Source organism: Malus sylvestris, chromosome 14 (genome assembly GCF_916048215.2).
Source record: "Malus sylvestris chromosome 14, drMalSylv7.2, whole genome shotgun sequence".
Classification (NCBI taxonomy): Eukaryota; Viridiplantae; Streptophyta; class Magnoliopsida; order Rosales; family Rosaceae; genus Malus; species Malus sylvestris.
This window is the reverse complement of record NC_062273.1, coordinates 1568564-1592870: the sequence shown is the minus strand read 5'-3', so window position 1 is coordinate 1592870 and position 24307 is coordinate 1568564. Positions and strand designations below refer to the sequence as shown.

Genomic DNA, 24307 nt, shown 5'->3' with positions numbered 1-24307 from the left:
CTGCACACTGAACACTGAGAGCCAGCGAATCCTTAACAGCTAACTCGTCAGACCGTTTGGAAAGTAGTCTGTTATCTTTGGGAGTGAGAAGGTTTCTGGCCACCACCGCAGCGGTCATATCATTCTTCATCACGGAATCCCCAACGGTAAGAGGACCAGTTGGGGAGACGAAGGATGGGCGCCATATGTTGTCTGGAGAAGGCGGGGCTGCCTCTTCAACAAGGTTCAAGTCAAAACGACGGTCGGAGGGGCCAGACATTTTCAAAGGTGTTGAAGAGAGAAGAGGTCGGACAAATCAAGATCTTAGAAGTGCAAGAATGAAGCTTCTACTGGTGGAGATTCAAGTGTGCTTTGGAACTTAATGCCAGCCCCTATAAAAATCTGCACTCGACGGAGCTTCAGAAATCGAAGAGGCGCCTGCTCAGAAATCGAAGAGGCGTTTGCTTTCTCAAAAGTTGGGCTGCTTAGAGATCACGAGGGTTGATCTCAGAAATCGAAGAGGCGTTTGCTTTCTGAAAAGTTGGGCTGCTCAAAGACCACGAAGGCCGATCTCAGAAATCGAAGAGGCGCTCGCTTTCTCAAAAGCTGGGCTCCCCAGAGACCACGAGGGCCGATCTCAGAAATCGAAGAGGCACCTACTTTTCCAGCCTTGTCAGCACCTGTCACACGCACACTCAGCTTTGCGGAAATTATGGGCATTCTGTCAAAGACTTCTGGGGAAGTAGAAAACACATGAATCTTACTGTTCAATCACCCACTTCCCACACGCAACAATAGCTCATGGGTACCACAGATAACTTTGCCAAAGTTCTCTGCCAAAGTTGAGCACGTGAAGCTTGCAGCTCCCACTACATCGCTCTGACCAAGAAGGGTAAAAGAATAGCAAAGAAACAACACTAACAAAGTTTAGACCCATAAATTTTGAAGGTCTAGCTACCATATTATTACCCACAAGGGTAAAGGAACAGTACCACTGCTGGATAATTGGAAAGTCCCTGTGTGTCAACCTCTGTGCTTCGTGGCAAGGTAGACTAGCAAACATGCCCAACCTTTACTCACATTCGAGAAAACACTCCCAATAAGATTGCTTGCTCCAAAATCGAAGAGGCACCGTCCTCCGAATCTAAAGAGCCAGACTCCCAACATGACTACTTTCTTAAAAATCGAAGAGAGGGTAAAGGAACAGTACCATTGCTGGATAATTGGAAAGTCCCTGTGTGTCAACCTCTGTGCTTCGTGGCAAGGTAGACTAGCAAACATGCCCAACCTTTACTCACATTCGAGAAAACACTCCCAACAAGATTGCTTGCTCCAAAATCGAAGAGGCACCGCCCTCCGAATCTCGAGAGCCACTCTCCCAACATGATTACTTTCTCAAAAATCGAAGACACTGCTCCCCGAATCTCGAGAGCCAGACCCCCAGCATGATTGCTTTCTCAAAAATCGATGAGGCATCGTTCTCCGAATCAATCGAAGAGGCGCTCGCTTTCTCAAAAGCTGGGCTGCTCAGAGACCACGAGGGCCGATCTCAGAAATCGAAGAGGCACCTACTTTTCTAGCCTTGTCAGCACCTGTCACACGCACACTCAGCTTTGCAGAAATTATGGGCATTCTGTCGAAGACTTCTGGTGAAGTAGAAAGCACATGAATCTTACTGTTCAATCACCCACTTCCCACACGCAACAATAACTCATGGGTACCACAGATAACTTTGCCAAAGTTCTCTGCCAAAGTTGAGCACGTGAAGCTTGCAGCTCCCACTACATCGCTCTGACCAAGAAAGGTAAAAGAATAGCAAAGAAACAGCACTAACAAAGTTTAGACACATAAATTTTGAAGGTCTAGCTACCATATTATTACCCACAAGGGTAAAGGAACAGTACCACTGCTGGATAATTGGAAAGTCCCTGTGTGTCAACCTCTGTGCTTTGTGGCAAGGTAGACTAGCAAACATGCCCAACCTTTACTCACATTCGAGAAAACACTCCCAACAAGATTGCTTGCTCCAAAATCGAAGAGGCACCGCCCTCCGAATCTCGAGAGCCAGACTCCCAACATGATTACTTCCTCAAAAATCGAAAAGACACTGCTCTCCGAATCTCGAGAGTCAGACCCCTATCATGATTGCTTTCTCAAAAATCGAAGAGGCATCGTTCTCCGAATCTCGGGAGCCAGATACCACAGACCACTTTTTCAAAGTGCTCTGACAGAGTTAAAACATGTGAAACTGGCAGCTCCCACTACCGTGCTATGACCAAGCAGGGTAAAGGAATAGCATTACTACTTGTTGTTAGGGAGACTCCTATATATGTCGACCTCCATCCCCAACGGACAGGCAGACCTGCAAAAATGCTCAACCCTTCATCATATCTGAGAGGGCACTCCCAACGAAGCCTTTCGAAATATTCAGCTTTCTTTCCCCCCGATAATACCTCTGCAAACAAGCTATACTAGAGCAAGAATATCTCATATCATCAGGGTTAAAAGCAAGAGTATCCCATATCATGCTTTTTCCCTGTCTTTTCTTTTGGCCTTGTTTTTACCTGCAAGACAAGGAGAAAGAGAGCAATCAGTCAGCACTTGGAATCAAGCTTCCAGCCAGGAACTGACTGCCTGGAACCCCTTACCTGATTACTTACCTGGCATTGCTCTCGAGTACTCATCTTCAACATCTTATGTTTCCAGGGAAGATTCCGCATCTGCTTGAGGAACAGATAGGGCAAGTGCGAAGGATACAAGGAAGCATGTGGAGACAAGTGTAACAGCACACGTGCCGATACATCCATTACTCTGTCAAAAGCAAAAGTATCCCATATCAGCAGGGTGGAACGTACTCTAGATTTGATGGACTTGTTTTGACCCTCAAATTCTTCAGTCGGCCTTATACTCTGGAGGAAACCAGAAAACCCTCCAGCTCAGTTCAAGAATAAGCCTGTGGAAAGTTACTTCTTCAAAAGCAAAAGTATCTCATATCATCTCTTCTCATTTTTCTTCTCTTTATCCTTCATGCTGCTGCAAGATGGGGAGAAGGTGAACAATCAGTCGAAGCTCTGATTGCTTACCTTGTCTGTCACCTCTTTCAGCAGACCCCCTAGCTCGGCGACTTGGGGGACTCCTACTACATGGTTTGTATCGCGCTTGACCAAGCCTGAAACTACAAGTAAGCTTCAAGTGAAATTGATACATTACCTTGTGCATCTCCACCAGTTAAAGATACCACCCCTGGATGGAGGAAGAGTACTTCCAGAGAAGATGCCACATCTACCTATGAGACAGATAAGGCAAGTCAAGACGACACCACACTCCGATACTTAGAAGTTTCGTGATTACGAGATCATTCTCCCACAATATTTCCTAATGTCATTTGTACTAAATCATTCACTTGTACTCACTAAAGGAGAGCTTGAACCTATGTACTTGTGTAAACCCTTCACAATTAATGAGAACTCTTCTATTCCGTGGACGTAGCCAATCTGGGTGAACCACGTACATCTTGTGTTTGCTTTCCTATCTCTATCCATTTATATACTTATCCACACTAATGACCGGAGCAATCTAGCGAAGATCACAAAAAGCGACCGTTTTCGCTACCTAGGATCTATCTTGCAAGAGAACGGAGAATTAGATGGAGATCTCAACCATAGAATACGAGCTGGATGGAAAGAGTGTATCCGGCGTGTTGTGTGACCGTCGTAGGCCACTGAAGCTCAAGGGAAAATTTTATAGGACGGCAATAAGGCCAGCGATGTTGTATGGCACAGAATGTTGGGTGGTGAAGCATCAACACGTACACAAAATGGGTGTAGCGGAGATGAGGATGCTTCGTGGGATGTGTGGGCACACGAGAAAGGATAAGATTGGGAATGAGGATATCCGAGGTAAAGTAGGAGTAGCCGAAATTGTAGGAAAGATGAGAGAAAATCGGCTCCGGTGATTTGGACATGTGTAAAGAAGGCCGACTGACGCTCCGGTTCGAAGATGTGACTACGGGACAGAGGTTCAGGGTCGAAGGGGTAGAGGAAGACCTAGGAAAACTTTGGAAGAGACTCTAAGAAAAGACTTAGAGTACTTGGATCTAACGGAGGACATGACACAAAACCGAGCGCAATGGCGTTCTAGGATTCATATAGCCGACCCCACTTAGTGGGAAAAGGCTTTGTTGTTGTTGTTGTTGTTGTTGTAGTTGACGAAAATGACCATAATTACACACTTTGATGAGTTGAGGGACCCTAATTATATAAATGGTTATTCCAACATAACTTATTTTAACAAAATTTTGACGAAATTGATGAAAATGACTATAGATACACATTTTGATAAGTTGAGGGACCAATGGTAATGAATTTTTAGTTGAGGGACCATTGCTACAATTTACTCTTAATAGTATGTTGAATTTGATTTGAAACATTTTCGTTATTATGAAGACAAGTAACACTAGACCAAAATCAATATATGAGAGTTGGAATTGACAAAAAATAAGGCATGACGACTGGAAGGAGAGATTCAGTATTTGAGGAAGTATTTATCAAGTCTTGTCATCTAGTTATATGAATAATACTTGGCAAATTAAAAGATGAGTAGAAGTTCATATTCAAAACTCTTTGTCTTTAGTTTATAGATTTTCGTGTTTATAATCAGAACCGTTTCTAGCATAAATCATTTTATAAAGATCATGTCTACAAAAAATCAATTCAAACTAGGGTTGTTTAGTCCTTGAATTGTATAAAAATAGATAGACGAAAATAGTAAAAGTATTACAAACCATCTATTTATTTTCTACAGTTGATTGACTTAATGACCTAGTTTTAATCCATTTTTTGCAAAGATGATTTTTACAGAGTGATTTATAGTATGAACAGTTCCGATAATATGCACAAAGTCAAGCATTGCTCTAGTTATATATGAACACTGCTTGGCTACTCAACAATGAGTAGGAACTCCTACTCAAAATAATTACAGAGCATTATGTTTATAATCAGAATCTTTCATATTATCAATCACTTTGCAAAGATCATCTTTACAAAAAAAAAAAGAAAAAAGAACTAAAACTAAATTCATTTAGTCAATCTATTGGTAGCAAATGCATAGACAGTCCGTAATGCTTTGCCAATTCTTTTCATTTATTTTTATACAATTAGATGACTAAACAAACTTACTTTTAATTGATCTTTTGCAGAGGTGATTTTTATAGAGCGATTTATAGTGTGAACGGTTCCGATCGTGGACTAAAAGTTTTATAAATTGGCAACGAACAATTATAAATAGAAACTCTCACTCATTCTTTGAGTAGCCAAATATTTTTTAGTTATATATACTACTTCTTCCAAGTCTCAAATAAGTTTTTACTTTTTACTATGATTTTCCGTATGCATAATGCAGGAGCAAAAAGGGGCCAACTCTAACATGAATTTGATTCCAAGTGGGTTTACAGTTTACTAGTAATGGGCTTTAAACTTCTAAAATTAAATAAATAAAAATAAGATTTGTTCATGGGCTTTGAATTAGAAGCTTTCAAATGAGCAATTTTCTCTGGTGCACATGCCTATCTGCACATCATATATTCACATGTGAACAACAGCCCTTGGATTCAATACGAATGTTTTTTTTGTATATTTGGCAGTGTACTAAAAAAGCCCACTTCAAATGAGTTCTGTCACAGATTTGTTCATGAACTTCTCAATCCAAAATGTAAGTTTTAATATATCAGATGTGGAAAATATACTGTTTTAATTCAATGCACATAGTGATATTTTTCTGGGTATCAGGAACATCACAAAGCACGTAATTGTCATTTCATGTATTGTAATAAGAGTGAACAACAATGAACAACACAATTTATTTTTTTATCAAACGATATATTTTGTTAGATTAGTCATCAACGGGTTCAAACCCATGTTGTCATGCAATAACTTAACACATTTACACCATTGTGCCACTATTGTGGTAAATGACCACTTACAAGAGAACTACATAGTTCATGCATTCCACATCTATTATATCACACTTACAAATAAAAAAAAGTTACCATTGTACCGCATTACTCAATGACAGATATATGTGCTCATCTTAATACAAGAGAAATTTTGATATAGAAAATTAAACAATAAAAAAAAATGGTAGTTGTATTAATCCAGTTTGGACCTTGGTGGTGGCATTTGATTGTATTCAATTCTCCTAGTCATTGTCTATCTGTCCTTCAAACCAACATGTCTTCCCTCTACAAATCTTCCTTTGATTAATCCCCATCACAAAAGAAAAATAGCAACTTCAAAATTTCACAACTACAATTCATCGCCACAACCATCACCACCACCTCCAAGATCACAACTCAGATGGACACCAATCCACTGCAGCAACAACAACCCAACATGGACAGCCATCCAATCAGCATCTGGGAAGTGAACAAGGATCGGTTGGCCACCATGTACCAGATGATCTCAGAACCCCCAAAACTCCTAAGAAATGCAGCAGGCAAACCCTCCTGCTGCATCTTCAGAGTCCCACAGAGCCTTCTCGAGATAAACGGCAAGTCGTACAACCCCCACATCGTCTCCATCGGTCCATACCACAGAGGAGAGCCACGGGTCAAGATGATCGAAGAGCACAAGTGGAAATATTTGGGTTCTTTGCTTGCAAGGACAGAGCCCAAAGGGTTGTCTTTAAAGGACTACTTGAAGGCCTTGGAGCCATTGGAACAACAAGCTAGAGAGTGTTACTCAGAAAGAATAAATCTTACCACGGAAGAATTTTTGGAAATGTTGGTTCTTGATGGTTGTTTTATAATCGAATTGTTACGAAAAGTCGGCCTTTTGGTTCGGTTCGAGCGTGACGATCCTCTTGTCAACATGGTTTGGATAATCCCATTTTTGGTTAGGGATTTTCTTAGGCTTGAAAATCAAATACCCTACTTTGTTCTCCTGGCTTTGTTTGATCTCACAACTACGGAAGAACATAAAGAAAATGGGAAGTCATTGTCGTTGCTTGCCTTGGAATTCTTCAACAACCATATGCAGAGGCCTGATCATGTCATTCAAAAGCACCACAATCTTACAGGCAAGCTCTCAAACTTTAATGATATTTCTAAAACTTTCTTTGAAATTTCTCTGTTCTGTTTTGTTACATTGAAAGTGATCGAACCCTTAACCTATCTTAATTAAGAAGTTTGTGGTCCTCTCTATACATTAACATCGATGTTACATCGATGTTTAATACCTTGCTTGCGCAGGTATGCATTTGCTCGATTTGTTGCGCTCAAGTGTTATACCGCCAGGCCATGAGGAGCCACGTAGTAGCAACACCATACCAACACATACCATCCATTGTGTCTCGAAGCTTTGCCGTGCAGGAATCAAGCTCAATCCGGGCAAGGGCGAAAGCTTCTTGGTGATCAAATTCAAGCGCGGAGTCATCGAAATGCCAACTATAACAATCGACGATTTCATGAGCCCCTTCTTGCTCAACTGTGTGGCCTATGAGCAGTGCCACAAGTCAAGTTCTAAGCACATCACCACCTACGCAACATTGCTCGATTGCCTTGTGAACACATACAAGGATGTTGAGTATTTGTGTGACCGTAACATCCTCGAGAATTACTTTGGGAACGATGGGGAAGTTGCTCAATTTATTAATAACTTGGGGAAGGATGTGGCTTTTGATATGGATAGGTGTTACTTGTCAAAGTTGTTCAATGACGTGCATCACTATTATGGGAATAGTTGGCATGTTCAATGGGCTAGCTTCAAGTATACTTATTTTAATACTCCATGGTCCTTCATATCTGCGTTTGTTGCTTTGATTTTGTTGATACTCACCTTGGTACAGACCCTTTACACTGTTATGAGTTACTATCCTCCACTATGAATAGGGTAATACTTAGGTATTCGCTAGTGAGTACCTCATATAATCATTTTTTTTATTTGGCTCAATCAAAATATACTACATGTTCCTTGTTTTTTAAAGCTCAAGAAAAATTAAATAACATGTCTATTATTTTAAAAATAATATGTGTTAAAATATTATTGGACCAAAATTAAAAAGTGAATATATAGCGTACTTACTAGTGAGTACCTAAGTATTATCCATACAAATATAATTTTTTATATGTATTTATTGATTTTTATAGTGTTCATATGCTTACCAATTAGTATTATAATATGTCACTAAATAAGGTCTTTTTTGTATTTTGATTTTACAAGTGTCTTATTAAATATTACATGTAAGCGTCTTAACATGATTGAAATTTGTAGATATTATCGATTGAGCTCACTTGTTGTGGATCACGACAGAGCTAAATTCTTGGAGTGAAAAGATTATGAGACTCCAAATATAAATACTAAGCATGTATATTTACGCAGTGAAATGATAATTAGATCTTCGCATAAACCATTGTATTAAAAACTAAGCATGCATGCATTTTCTGCAAAGCAAATAGGAACTTGATGAATGTTTGGGAAAAAATATGGGCAAAGAAAAAGGGGAAAATCAAAAGGAAGAAAATAGGGAAACTAATTTGATAGGAAGAGAAATGAGAAATTCAGGGAAGAAAGCAGCCTTTAATTTTCACATACTTATTTTTTTGTTTATAAAATGGTCAAATATTAGCCCATAAAGTATACATCACGTCTTTTTGTCAAGCAGGTTAGGCCATCTAATTTTTTTAGTTGTTCACACGTTTTGTGCGCCAGATTCAACCTCTCGACACAGGATTTGCATGATTAGAAACGTAGTGGGCAAGAAATGGTGGCATCTTTTTTGTTTTTTATTTTGTTATTTATATCTTATATTATTTATCTCTTTTCGTTAATTCTTTCTTCAACAAATAATAAAAACTCATAATGTGGTACATGAAAAATGCAATGACATATATCATTCATATAACACAAATACACTATTAAACTAAAATATAGGCACAAATCAAAATTTTAGTATTGTGAACTAACTAGAAAAACAAACATAATACACATATGTATATGTTATATATATATATATATATATATAGAGAGAGAGAGAGAGAGAGAGAGAGAGAGAGAGAGAGAGAGAGGGGGATGATCATGAGGGTTGAAATCCCGTCCTTGCCTCATTAAGGCCAGTTTGTATTGTTTTTTTTTTTTCACAAAAAACTGCTTAATTTTAAAGTTAAGCAATAAAAAAGTGTTTGATAAAAATAAAATTTATTGCTTATTTTCAAAGCAATGGCCTCTAAATAGCTGCTTTTAAAAGCAGCTTGTAGGTTAATTTTAAAAGCTGCTTTAATAAAAAGCAGAGTTGTGCCTTTAGAATATTTGAATTCATGTAATAAGCTCATTAATTTTAAATAATGACATTATTTATCATTCTAGATACTGTTTTTACATTGCTTTTCAAACTCACAACACTATTAAAAATACAGTTTATCAACGGTCAACTGCTTTATTTTGCAGCTGATTATTCTTAAAGTAAAACAAAAACAATTTATTAAAAATGCACAACAATCACAAACTAGTCCTAAGGTAAGCCCCTACAAGAATAAGGAAGAAATTGTCATCCCTAATTTAATTTACTCTTTAAATACAACAATATTGGGGAAAGGGATTTGACGCAAATACCAACGTAAGCCTTTGAGGAACAATGTTATAAAATCTACCAAATTTTGGGAGAAAACCGAAAGGTTTATTTGAATAATTCTTGGATGTTGAATACAATAGCAGCCATAAGGCTTAAATAGAGTTGACTCGACCCTTAAGAAGTTTAGGAAAGTCTTAGGGAATATAAAAGAAGTAAATCAAATGTAAAACGAAAAGTTTGGTCTTTGTTGCAAACTATAAAATACGATTTTGGAAATCTAAACGACCTCGGATGGCTTTAATTGTCATCTTCACAGGATGGCATTGTGTTTGAATTGGAACACCTTGCTCTTTTTGAGAAGGTATTATGTGCCCAAAACGAAGCTCGGATACTAACTTTGTAAATTTCCGCTACGTCCTTTTGTCTTCAATCCACTCAGCTATCTGTTCTATATCAGGATTAAACTAAGCGAGGATGTGATCTTGGAGCACCTATAAAAATAGATAAATCAAACACAATTTAAATACTTGCAAGTGCATAAGATTAGAAGTACTATATAGTAGGGCAAATATGAGGTCGATCCCGCGAGGGTTGCACTTGACACCAATGAAACCAATTTATTTGACAAAAGAAGTTAAACCAATTAATCAAGCTAAACTTACTTAAGCAAATGATTGATTGAATTGAATAATTGACTAAGACTAAAACTACAAGAAACCAAAAGGAAAAATAAAACGAAACACACGACACAAGGGTTTGAGAAACAATGGAGCCTAAAGTTACAAATTCATCCATAACAATTCTATTTCTTTTTCTTAGAGCCAATTACTATCCAACTATCATGCTAATGCTAAAAGTTGTTATTTGTAAGATATAAATTAATTTGTGGTTGTTGATGCACAAAACCGGAGGTCTTGGAACAATGTAAATCCGGCCGTGAATCTGCAAGTAATGTAAATAACACAAGATATATCGTGGTTCACCCCAAGGTTTGGGCTACGTCCACACTAATTGTATTGTATTTCTCTGAGAAGTGAGGGAGAGAGTGTGAGAGCTTTGCTCTAAATAGGAGAGACTTAGAGTTTGTGAGGGTGAGGAGACCCTTTTATAAAATAAGGGCTCATCCCCTTTTTACATATTTGCCCTTTCCTTTATTACATAATTACATTTAAGTCCCCCAAGTATTTATACGAGGTCTAAATATGGGGCCCTAAATATAGTATAAACAGTAGTCCCCCAAGTCTTCAGTCAAGAGAGTCTTTTGGCTGGAGACTTGAAATTCAGTCCATGTGTGGGCCGAAGTAACTAGATAATATCTTGAACTGATGCTTGATATGAGGCGGTGCTCAATTTGAAATGATGCTCAACTAGAAGTAGCACACGTTGCGAGGCTGCTTAGCTCGTGGCTTATGTTGCCTTGGTTGGCTCGGCTTGCGGCGTTTGAAGGTGAGGGAGTCCCTTTTATAGAATAAGGGCTCGCTCCTCAATACATGAATGATGGGCTAGAGTTGATGCTCACGACGGGGCGATTGCTCAGCTGGCGGCGTTGCTCTCTAATGGTGGTGAATGAGTCCATTTTGTAGAATAAGGGCTCGCTCATCAATACATAAGTGATGGGTTAGGAGTGATGCTCGCGACGAGGCGGTTGCTCTGGCGACGTTGCTCTCTAATGAAGGTGAAGGAGTCCCTTTTATAGAATAAGGGCTCGCTCCTCAATACATGAATAATGGGTGCTCTCTAATGAAAGTGAGGGAGTCTTTTTTATAGAATAAGAGATCGCTCCTCAATACATAAATAATGGGCTAAGTCCTCCAAGTATTTTTCATGAGGCTCAGTTGAGGCCCAATATATGGTACATAATGTTGTCCCCCAAGTCTTCGGTCAATAGAGTCTGTTGGCTGGATACTTCAAATTGAATCCATGTATGGGCCGAAGTGGCGGTTGTTCGGAGACGGTATTTGTATACCCTGCACTGAAGCTTTGTAGGTGAAGCTTTGAAGCTAGAGTTCTGTAAATGAAGCTTTCGAAGCTAGAGCTTTTGTAAATGAAGCTTTTGAAGCTAGAGCTCTATAAATGAAGCTTTCGAAGCTGGAGTTTTTGAAGCTAGAGCTCTGTAAATGAAGCTTTCGAAACTGATTGACATGAGTGATGCTCATGAATGTTTATGTTGATTGACATGAGTGATGCTCATAGATGTTGTCATGAGTGATGCTCATGAATGTTGTCATGAGTGATGCCCATGAATGTTGACATGAATGATGGTCATGAATGTTTATGTATGATTGTCATGAGTGATGCTCATGAATGTTTATGTATGAATGACATGAGTAATGCTCATGTATAATTTGGAGTACTGGGCGTACTTTTGATCACCTGGTTGGTGGCATGAATGGCTAGTTGCCAAATTAGAGTACGGGTTGTACATCTCATCACCTGGTTGGTGGCAATAGCAGCGGGTTGCCAAATAATTGGGGAGTACTGGGCATACTTTTGATGACCTGGTTGGTGCTATTTTGGGCTTATGGGCCTTTGCTCTTCACAATATGCCAGCCCATTATTTTGGGCTTTTTTTTTTTTTTTTTTTACCCTCTGATGAGGTTTATACATATTACCCTCTGATGGGGTTTACACAGATGTCTCCGAAAGATAAAATAAATTACATCATTTTGGTGGGGTGTTTATTCCTTGCTTTTGCTTTCTCTTTTGCACCGCACCTTTCTTTTGCTTTTGTGTTTTCTCTGCAACTTTGAAGCTTGGCTCGCTTGAACCGACGAATAGGGGGGACAACTTGCACCTCCCTTTTTTTCTTTTGTCGTTCTCTTTTCACTTTCTCAGAAAATAATTTCACATGCTTTATCCTTTTGCTTTCTCCTTTTGTTTTTTGCTTTTCCGCTTGTTGGTTGTAAATGTCAGTATACTTCAGCTGTAAAAGAACTGCATACTAACCCACGCCCCTAGAGGCAGCAGTAATCAATATGTTCTTCTGCTGGCCGCTTCCGTCTAGCTTGATCCCAGCAGATTCCGTGAGACACTGGTGAGCTATGAGGCCAGCAACAGGTAAGCCTACACATTCAGCAACAGGTAAGCATCCACATGCTTTAAAGCTGAAGCTCATCCGCCATAGCTGTCATACTGTACCGCATGCATAAGCTTTGACGCCATGTTGCCGTACCCTCCTCGACATCATCAAAGCTTCGCTTGTTGAACAGATTTACGTCATAGTGAGCCAGTGTTAGTTCAGCTACAGGAAGAGCTACAGCATCAGCAGCCATGGTTCAGGAGGCTGGATTTTTCGACAAGAGTGAGAGAGGTTGAGGAAGACAAGATGATTGCACCGCGGAGGAGTTACTAACGATTCTCTTGCCGACCGTGAAGTCAGACCATGAGAATCGATGGCCTCCGAAGCTTTTGCGAAGACGAAGTCCCAAGTTACAATTCTACTCTCCAGCCTCTCCGTCATCGCCGTAATACCCAGAGCCTCTGACTTGTGATGAGGGTCGGATTTATTTTAGCCTCTGACTTGTGCATTGACTACAGCAAAAGAAACACATGGCGGAAGGTGTCTTGGTTTTTATCATAAGATCTGCGAACAATCTTATTCTCCCGGCGCACGATTTGATAGTGTGGATCTTGAGGAGCAAGATGAAGACGCTGGCCAGGTGGGTCATGTCGCCCGTTAGTCTGAATATATTCGTTTTTGCTGGATCCGAGTGACTGGTATGAATTCAGATCTCTCTGGTTTAGCTGGTAAAACGAAATGGGTTTACTGTTTACTTTTCTACCAAGCGGTGTCGAAAGGCACAGAGAGATCTATTTGCTGTCAGCAACTGCGTTAAATATTTTTCCTCTGGTTTATTCGTCTTAGATGAATAGGACGTCGAGAATTGTGGACCGCAGCTGCAGCTGCATCGTCTCATCAGTTAGAGGAAGGAGAGAGAGTGAGACAGAGAGATCTGAGAATTGTGAAGCTTGCTCGTAGCTGTTGCCGTGACGGGGAGCTGGGGCGGAAGGCATATGTTTTGTAGTGCCTATGCATGTGTTGTTTTGTTCTTTGGTTTATGCAGATTCACGGTGGACAGTGATGAGGTCTCACGGTGGTGAGATGAAAAAATGAAAAAGAACCGACATAGCTTTTTGTGTCGTTTCTCACAGATTGCGCCAAATGTTGATGCACAAAACTGGAGGTATTGGAACAACGTAAATCCGGCCGTGAATCTGCAAGTAATGTAAATAACACAAGATATATCGTGGTTCACCCTAAGGTTTGGGCTATGTCCACACTGATTGTATTGTATTTCTCTGAGAAGTGAGGGAGAGAGTGTGAGAGCTTTGCTTTAGATCGGAGAGACTTAGAGTTTGTGAGGGTGAGGAGGCCCTTTTATAGAATAAGGGCTCCTCCCCTTTTTACATATTTGCCCCTTCCTTTATTACATAATTACATTTAAGTCCCCGAGTATTTATACGAGGTCTAAATACGAGGCCCTAAATATGGTATAAACAGTGGTCAAACATCAATTTGTGTATTTCTATAATGAAATTATATCCTTGGTTCGGAATACAATTAACACATAGAAACCAATTAATCATAGAAGAGTCATATCAACCAAGTATGACTAGCTTGATTGGTCATCCTAACTAGTTTATCTACTCTTCTTAATCTTCCAATAAACCTAATTGATTGCTCATTGTTTTAGATCTATCTAGGTTTCTAGAAACAAAGTCCCTCATGTAATCAAATAATAATTACCAAAGTACTTCACAAATATTCATTTCATGACTTCATAATAAACCTTAAAAAAATAGTTTAGAGACAAAGACAAAAATAAAAGAATGAGAGTATAGTTATTCATTTCATGGCTCCATGGTGAGACATGTCCGAAGCTCTTTTCTTTGGATGTATAATATGGTTTAGAGAGAGAGCATCGATGTCCTAATTATATATAAAAAGTATCTAAATAGTTTGGTAAAAACTCTCCTTTAACGAAACAAAAACTTAAACTAGTGAAGAAATCAAATTAAGAAAGAACTCTTTGACTTGGGAAACACATCATCTGATTTGCATGCACGTTTTGGGCCGTTTAACCTTCTAGAAAATTCTAGAAAAGTAAGAAACTTGTTGCTCTATCTCTTAACTTTCCAGACATATATGGCACCTCACTACGAAAAATCAGGAAGATCTTAAAATCTTCCTTCTTCTATAGATGTGCAGTTCTGATGATGATGTAATTTATGTGGGATTAATTTGCAAAACTAGAATGTTTGGATCAACGAAAAACTATGAAATTTGAACACAATGATCCTTAGCCTCTTATATTTCTTTTTTAAGTGTCCTTGTGTCAAAACTTAAAGTCAATATATCATAAAAAAAAACTTTTAAGTGCGTAGTTTGGCTGAAATTGAGAAAAGAAAAATAATAAGCTCTTTTAAAACCAAATCCTTAACAAAACCCAGGTATAAATGATATGAAAATATAAGAAATAATGTACCTATTAAGCAACACAATGAGCTAGTAATAATTTTTTTACCAAACTCGCATGCATAAGAGTCAAACTTAAGATCTCCTACTTACAAATGACACTACAATGTAGAGCTAGCAGCAACTTCAACCACTTCTAAACCTAGACACTATCTTTACATAATAAGGGTGTGTTTGTTTGGGCTCACAAACTTTCATTGGACTGGACTGGATTAATTGTTAGTCCAGTCCCATGTTTGTTAGGCAGCGAGATTAAGTTAAGTGGGATTCAATCGGACTGGCTTCGACTATCTCCTTCGCTAAGAGTTCTTAGCGAGCATCCTCAAATATGACGGGATTGCTAAGACCGTCTTCGAAAGAGTTCGCTCTTCCTGCTTCTCGTCTTCGTCTTGCAGGTCTTGCTCTCTCATCCTCATCTTGCTCGTCCTCATCATGCTCCTCTCCGATTTGACGTCGTCTGTGGGAAACGACACGAAAAGCCATGTCGGTTCTCTTTCATTTTTTCATCTCACCATCGTGAGATCTCACCACAACCTCCACCGTGAACCTGCAGAAACCCAAGAACCAAACACCTGCATAGTCACTGCAAAACCCAGGTCATCCGCTTCAGCTCCCAGTCACGGCGGCATCGATGAAAACACAGTCACATTCCTTTTTTCTCTCTCATCTCTCAGTCAGTCGCACACAGAAACCAAAACAAAAAGGATCTAAGACTGTGACACAATGCAAGTTGGGCAATGGAAAGAGACATCGTGCTGGGTCAATGGGAGACATGTGACTGCTGTTTATGGGCTTGGACAATGTTGGCAAGAAGAAGAAGAATTGGCAGAGAAGGTGGAGGAGACAGAGACATAGAGCCAAAGGAAACAAACCCTTATACTCGAAATCTCCTCAAAGCTCACCCATGGCGATCTCGAATCCAAGATTGAAGCTGCCAGAGATATCAGAAACTTGGTCAGAAAGTCTTCATCGTCGTCCTCGTCTTCCATGCCTCCTAAATTCGACCCCTCTCAGGTCGTCGATGTTTACGTCCGAGTCATCGGAGGTGAGGTCGGCACCGCCAGTTCGCTCGCTCCCAAGATCGATCATTTGGGCCTCTCCCCAAAAAAGATCAGAGAAGATATCACTAAAGAGACTGCCAATGACTGGAATGGCTTGAGAGTCACCGTTAAGCTCACCGTGTAGAATCGTCAGGCCAAAGGGGTTCGGGTCATCCCGGTTCAAGGGGGTTCGGGTCATCCTAGCCTTACCAGCAGCCGCAGACGGCTGCTCAGCCTCATAAAGTCTTATCCCAACAACCCCATAAGGGGAGATCAATGAGGCTTATGAGGATAGGTACTCTATGCATTTGGTGATGGAGCTCTGCGCCATAGGGGAGCTTTTCGATCGAATTATAGCGCAGGGACAGTATTCGGAAAGGGCTGCCGCTGCGATTCGTTGTCTGCCGATGCTCGGTTGCCTCGCTACAGAGGCCTCTCGGTGGTTGAAGTCACCCCATAATTGAGTCGTGGTGTGGGCCTTGCCATATGATCCACCCTATAATTGATGAACTGGCAAAGCAACATGTTGTAAACCTGCAATGTAGCAGAAAAAGAAAAAGGGAAGAAAAAGAATACAGAAAGGAAAAAGCCAGGATTGTACTTTTACTTTTGTCGACCACCAAAGAAGATGCCCACACTTTCATCATGCATGTTCCCATTTTGAAAAACCCACCTGGAGAACATGCAAAAGTATGAAAGTATGAGAGACCATGCCTGCTAACCAAACCTGCCTCCACATGAAGGTTTCCTCCAACAGCTGGACCGTTGAGTGATGTGATTTACTTTTCTTATCTTTTGGAGACATCTGTATAACCCCACTAGAGAGTAATAATAAATAAAGAAAGAAGGCAGCATGCCAAAAAAAAAAAAAGGGCGAAATGTCGGCAAGCCCAAAATAGTGGGCTGGAATGTTATGTGGAGGGTGAAGCCCATATGCCCAAAAAAGCTGATAAGCTCATATTGATATATACTTTACATCAAATTCACTTGTCTTTTCTTAGTTAGTTCCTTATATTTTTGAGCTATTTACTTTGTTATTGTGTTTTCTAGGATTTGTCAAGCAAAGAAAAGAAAAATAGCACAAATTGGATTTTAAGTAACAAATTCGTCAAAACTTCCTGTGCAGGTCAACTAACTTTGGAAGCAAGTTATGAACAGCTCAGAATGAATTAGAGAATGATCCTTATATGCTTGGAAAGCTACGGATGTCTTTTTTCTGGACCATTTTACAGATTATTAATATCATTTTTGTAGAAGAAGTTATGGCTGTTTTAACACTGAAAGGCTCACAAGAGACTGAGCAGTTTGTAACTGCAATGAAAGCAATAAACTCAATAAGTCTAACATCCAAAACTGATGCAGCCAAGAACAAGTCAGCTGATACCTATTCAAATATCAGGGGAAATGGAAATAAAGATGAGAATTAAGTGGGAGTAATGGGCATAAAGGCTACCCAAAGAGTTACAATTGTTTTACCATTTTCTCTCACTTATGGTCATCGCTAAATGATTGTTAGTGGGGTGAGTGATGGAAAACAAAACTGGGATATCAAGCAAGAACAAAAAGGTGCAAGTTGCAGCTGCAAAGAGGTGGGGAAAAATAGGAGAAGAAAAAAAATAGAAAAGAAAGAGGACAAGGTAGCTTTGCGGAAAGGAAGGAAATGAAGGAGGAAATCTTGGCATTCTCTTCTCTCGGTTTTGTCTTCTCAAACTCATGTCTTTCTTTTGGTTTTATTTGATAATAATTTGTAACTAAATTTTTAGTAGTTAGGGGCTGTTTTGAAGCCCCGAATATGATTGCAAGTTTGTTATGACATTTTGTTTCAATTACTTTTATGAATGGATGAAAATTGGTTCACTACTTGTCTCATTGATGAATTCTTTATTTGTTTTCTATGGATGCATATGTAGTAAGCATATCTAGGATTCTAATGCTATGAATATGTGTGTGCCTGCCCTTGTCGAATGAGGACCTACATATATTCTAGAGTAGTACTTGTTAATTGCGATTAACATGTGAACCAATTTCTAGGATAAGTAAGGCAACGCCAGTACTTACGATGCCTTGTGATGACTCAAACTCTTTTCGTTCTTAATGATTTCTACTTGTTAAATCTATGAATACGTCATTCTAGATTACATGCTAGGGACTAAGTTAAGTTGAAAACGCCATTCTCTTAACATACTACGTAAGAAAGAGTAATAGGTTGAGTTTTAACATTGAGCCAACTTGAGCATCTTCATCCGAAAATAAAAGGAATTTGAATGAAACATAACATGTTTGCATGATTATTTGGTGGTGGATAGCAATTCCCCTAACTCGTTTTTCTTAATTTGTGAACTACCTAAAATCTATTTTTGTCCTGTTTTTATTCGATTTAATTTAAACAGCAAATCAACTCCAAAAATCCCAAAAATTTGTGTAAGTGTAGTTCTGTGTGTCTAGTATCTTCATATAAAATTTTGTAGATTTTAGATAAGTGTAAGTGGTCTAATAATTATTTTTCGGTGGCTGGTCAGTTGGGACAGCAACCAGTTTTTGTGACATTTTAAGTAGTTAGATAAAATAATCTTCTGCGGGAAAGACCCTTATTTTCATATGCTACAATTGACAAATCTTAGTGTTAATAAGGAAAATCAATAGGACATTTGTGTGCTACTTTGTGGTGTGCTTTTAATCCTATCAAATTTTTGGCGCCATGTTGCCGGGGATTGTTATTTATAATTATTTATTTTTCTATTGTTTTATTTTCTTGCCTAATTAGTGTTTTTGTTTTTGTTTTTATTTCAGGTACTCTTCGTAGTATATGCATACTCGAAGGTCCAAAAGCATTGATCTTGCTTCCTATGATCCTGAGCTTGAACGAAAACTTCGAAAGCTTCAAAGAAAAATCAAGCAGAAGCGTGCATCGGTGTCTTTACCACAATCTTCTCCACCACATTTGAGTTCAGAAGAAGAGGAAGAACCACAAGAAGGCATGGCTGATAACCGTACTTTGAGGGAATTGGCAACGCCAAATACGGATCAACAACCATTGTGCATCACATATCCAAATGCAAAAGGAAGATTTGAGCTCAAGTCTGGCACGATTCACTACTTGCCTAAGTTCCATGGCTTCTCAACAGAGGATGCCAACAAGCATCTCATGGAGTTTCACGTGGTATGCTCGGGAATGAAACCATCAAATGTTGATGAGGAGCAAGTCAAGTTGAGGGCATTCCCATTTACATTAGAAGCTAAGGCAAATGAGTGGCTTTACAATTTACCTCCGGGATCAATGAACACATGGAACTAGGTGAAGCAAGCATTCTTAGAGCAATATTTTTCGGCCACAAAAGCTGCAAGCATAAGGAAGGACTTATGTGCAATCCGACAACAACATGGAGAACCCTTTGGAGATTACTACGAGCGATTCACACATTTGGTTGCATCTTGTCCTAATCATCAAATTTCAGAGCATCTTTTAATACAGTATTTTTATGAAGGATTGTGTGGTACTGATCGTGTAATGCTTGATGCAGCAAGTGGAGGAACATTCATGGACAAGACACCAACAAATGCTAAGGCATTATTAAAGAACTTTGCTGGCAATACACGACAATTTGGAGGGAGAGATGAGCTACCTCTTAAGAAAGTTAATGAGGTAAGTGCTAATTCTAGTATTGAATTACAATTAGCTAACTTGACTAATCATGTGCAATAGGTTATGGTGGCTCCAAAATAGGTGTGCGGTGTATGTTCAATGATGGGACATGCCACAGACATATGCCTTTCATTGATGGATCAAGGTGGTCTTGAGCAAGCTAATGCGTTAGAAGGGTTTCAGAGGCAATAAAGGCAAAAGTATGATCCATACTCCAACAACTATAACGTGGGGTGGCACGATTATCCACATTTAAAGTGGAACAATCAAGACAACGGACAACAATCTGTTCCCAATAACTATAACCATCCACCTGGCTTCTTTCAAGTAAGACCACATACACCATTTCAGCTTTAACAATACCAAGCTCCAAGTAAGTCTCTTAAGGATTTAATTGCTTCTTTAGCTAACTCTACTCAATCTCATCAACAGAAAACAGACAAAGCAATTGAAAACCTTGAGCGCCAAATGAGTCAGTTAGCAAGTTTGATAGGGCAACAACACCAACCAAGAAGGTTGCCTAGCTAGACCGTGGTGAATCCAAATGCGGAGCAGATGAATGTGATGACTTTAAAGAGTGGAAAAGAAGTTTTTGAGCAGTCAAGGATGCAAAAGAGGACTAGAAAAGATACAAATGAGCAAGGGGAGCTACAAACCAAGAATCTTGAGCAAGATGAGGCTTCAACAGAAATTGAAAAGTCTTATAAAGCTACATAATTGAACACAAAAGATTCTGATAAGGTAAGTAAAGAAGTTCAAAATTTATTTAACTCATGTGTCCCTGTTCCTTTTCCTCGAAGGTTTATGAAGTCTAAGAAATAGCAAACTGATAAGGAAATCTTGGATACTTTTCGGAAAGTCCAAGTGTACTTACCTCTTTTAGATGCCATAAAACAAGTGCCCAAGTATGCAAAGTTCTTTAAAGAGCTTTGTACGAACAAGAAAAGATTCAATGATCAAGAAATTGTGGCATTAAGCGAGGAAGTGTCAGCTGTTTTGCAGAGGAAGCTGCCACCAAAGTTGAAAGATGCCGGTAGCTTTACCATTCCATGTGTGATTGGAGGGAAAGAGTTTGGGAGAGCATTGTGTGATTTGGGGGCATCTATCAATTTGATGCCATATTCAGTGTATGAATCATTGAACCTTGGAGACTTGAAGGAAACAAAGGTAATAATCCAGTTGGCAGATCGTTCAAATAGATATCCCAAAGGCCTATTGGAAGATGTACTTGTGCAAGTGAATGAGCTCATTTTTCCCGCTGACTTTTTTGTTCTTGAGATGGAACATGACCTTATGCCTATTGCACTTCCTCTTAAATTGGGAAGACCATTCCTTAGAACGGCACCTACGAAGATTGATGTTTACGATGGTACCTTAACCATGGATATTGATGGAGAAAGCGTCAAGTTCAGAATCTTCAATGTTATGAGGTACCCTAGTGATTTTGAATCTTGTTTGTCTATTGATGTGTTTGACAATTTTGTGCAGGATTGTTTTAATGAAGGTGTGGGACAAGATAATTTAGAGAATGTGTTAATGCATATCATTACACATGGACATCCTAATTATTCCGAGCACATTAAAGAATAATTAATCCAAACAGTGGCCGCTCTTGAGTCTCTCTCACCAATTCGTGGTAAGTCTTATTCCTATTTTATTTCTCTTCATACTTCTAACGAAAAAACTCTTCCTTCTGTGATTCAGGCACCCAAATTAGAGCTTAAACTGATTCCTGAACATCTGAACTATGCATTTTTAGGAGAGGATGAAACATTACTGGTTATCATATCATCACAACTCACAGCAGAAGAGAGGGAGAAACTGATTCGGGTGCTGAAGGATCACAAAACTGCCATAGCTTGGAGTATTACAGATATCAAAGGTATAAATCCAGCTACATGTATGCATAGGATTCTGTTGGAGCAAGGTGCAAAACCAACAAGGGAAGCTCAACACCGTTTGAACCCACTCATGATAAAGGTCGTCAAGAAAGAGGTTATCAAACTTCTTATCCTATCTCGGACAACAAGTGGGTGAGCCCTGTTCAAGTAGTTTTGAAGCAATCCGGAATCACGGTTGTTAAGAATGAAGCTAATGAGCTAGTGCCTACACATGTGCAAAATAGTTGGAGAGTCTGCGTAGACTATCAGAAGATAAACAGCACTACACGCAAGGATTACTTTCCAGTTCCATTCATTGATCAAATGTTAGAAAGGTTAGCTGGTCATTCTCATTATTGCTTTCTTGATGGTTATTCTGGATATAATCAGATTGTAGTTGCCTCGGAGCATCAAGAAAAGACGACTTTCACTTGCCCATTTGGCATATTTGCATACCGAAGGATGTCGTTTGGACTTTGCAACTCTTCTGCCACATTTCAAAGGTGTATGGTAAGTATCTTTTCTGATATGATTGAGAAAATAATTGAAGTGTTCATGGATGATTTTTCAGTTTATGGTGATTCTTTTGATACATGTCTACATAATTTGTCTCTAGTTTTAAAATGTTGCCAAGAAACTAATCTAGTCTTAAATTGGGAAAAATGTCATTTCATGGTTTCACATGGATTAGTTCTAGGGCATATCATATCTGAAAATGGAATTGAAGTTGATAAATCTAAAGTAGAACTTGTTAGTTCTTTACCCATCCCTACTACTGTCAGGGAGGTTCGTTCTTTTCTTGGACATGCAGGTTTCTACCGTAGGTTTATGAAGGACTTCTCAATGATTTCTAGACCCTTGTGTCGTTTGCTTCAAAATGATGTAACATTTGATATGAATGGAGAGTGTGTGGTAGCATTCAACAAGCTTAAGGAGTTGTTATCCACAGCTCCTGTGATCATACCACCAGATTGGAGTTTACCTTTTAAGTTGATGTGTGATGCTTCAGACTATGCCGTCGGTGCAGTTCTAGGGCAGCGTGTCAACAAGGTGCCACATGTCATCTATTATGCATCTCGAACACTCAATGATGCACAGTTGAATTATTCAACAATAGAGAATGAGCTTTTAGCTGTTGTATTTGCTTTAGAAAAATTTAGATCTTATCTGATTGGAACTAAAGTTATTGTATTTTCTGATCATGCAGCTTTGAAGTATCTACTTACAAAAAAAAGATGCAAAACCGCGACTCATTTGATAATTACTTCTACTTCAAGAGTTTGACTTGGAGATCAGGGATAAGAAAGGAAGTGAGAATGTTGTAGTAGATCATCTTAGCAGACTTGTGCATTCAAACATAGAGGAAGATCTCATCCCCTTACGTGAGAGTTTTCCAGATGAGCAATTGTTTTCATTAAAGGTTACTGACCCTTGGTATGCAGATATTATTAATTACAAGGTCACCAAAAAGATTCCGGATGATTTTACACGTGCTCAGAAAGATAAGCTTGTCAAATATTGCCCTGATCAATTGATTAGAATGTGTGTCTCCGAATCTGAGTTTAAATCTATTCTAACCTTTTGTCATTCTTATGCATGTGGTGGCCATTTTGGAGCAAAGAGGACAACTCTTAAGGTGTTAGAGAGTGGTTTTTATTGGCCTAGTTTGTTTAAGGATGCGTACGAGTTTTGTGCAACATGTGATCGTTGTCAACGAACAGGTAACTTGGGCCCAAGAAATCAAATGCCACAAACCCATATTTTGATTGTTGAGATCTTTGATGTGTGGGGCATTGATTTCATGGGACCTTTTCCATCTTCTAATGGTTTTCTTTACATTTTATTAGCTGTGGATTATGTTTCTAAATGGGTGGAAGCAAAAGCCACAAAAACTAATGATTCAAGAGTTGTTTCAAATTTTATTAAGAGTAACATCTTTGCAAGATTTGGAATACCTAGAGCAATCATTAATGATGGATGGAGTCACTTTTGCAATAGAACATTTGAAGCTTTGCTTAAGAAGTACAATGTTACACATAAGGTGTCTACACCTTATCATCCACAAACTAGTGGTCAAGCAGAAGTATCAAACCGTGAGGTGAAGCAAATTTTGGAGAAAACTGTGAGCCCTAGTAGGAAGGATTAGAGCATGTGCTTGAACGATGCATTGTGGGCATATAGGACTGCTTATAAGACTCCTATTGGAATGTCCCCATTTCGGTTAGTTTATGGGAAACCATGCCGTCTTCCAGTATATTTAGAATACAAAGCTTATTGGGCGATCAAAGCCTACAACATGGACATGAGTGTTGCCAGATAGCATAGAAAGCTTCATTTGAATGAGTTAGACAAAATCTGGAATGATGCATACGAGTCTAGTCGAATATACAAGGAGAAATCAGAGGCATTTCATGACAAGATGATATCAAGGAAGAGCTTTTCCATTGGACAAAAAGTTCTTCTATTTAATTCTCGCCTTCGGTTATTTCCAGGTAAACTTCATTCTCGATGGGTTGGTCCATTTGTTATAACTAATATTTTTCCTCATGGTGCAATGGAAATCCAAAGTGCAAAGACCGGAAACATGTTCAAAGTGAATGGGCATAGACTCAAGCCTTATTATGAGTCTTTTGCGGAGCATGATGTGGAAGTTGTAGCCCTCCAAGAACCATCTCCCCTTGGATGATTACTCTTGGTACCGTTTGGCTGCAAACGTAAAAGCAAG

General features: G+C 39.2%; 1 protein-coding gene across 1 annotated transcript; it reads left to right on the top strand.

Moving 5' to 3' along the window:
• Nucleotides 1-6182: 6182 nt before the first annotated feature.
• On the top strand, nucleotides 6183-7951 carry LOC126599989 (UPF0481 protein At3g47200-like). Its single transcript, XM_050266483.1, has 2 exons — nucleotides 6183-7053; nucleotides 7226-7951. Exons 1-2 carry the CDS (start codon nucleotides 6333-6335, stop codon nucleotides 7858-7860), a joined length of 1356 nt encoding a protein of 451 aa, XP_050122440.1. The 5' UTR covers nucleotides 6183-6332; the 3' UTR covers nucleotides 7861-7951.
• The last annotated feature ends 16356 nt before the right edge of the window (nucleotides 7952-24307 follow it).

What these genes read in the sequence shown, in the direction of transcription:
- LOC126599989 (XM_050266483.1), top strand. Translation starts at nt 6,333, where the DNA reads ATGGACACCAATCCACTGCAGCAACAACAACCCAACATGGACAGCCAT. An exon ending in AAAGCACCACAATCTTACAG is followed by an intron (nt 7,054 to 7,225) that starts GCAAGCTCTCAA and finishes TTGCTTGCGCAG; the next exon opens with GTATGCATTTGCTCGATTTG.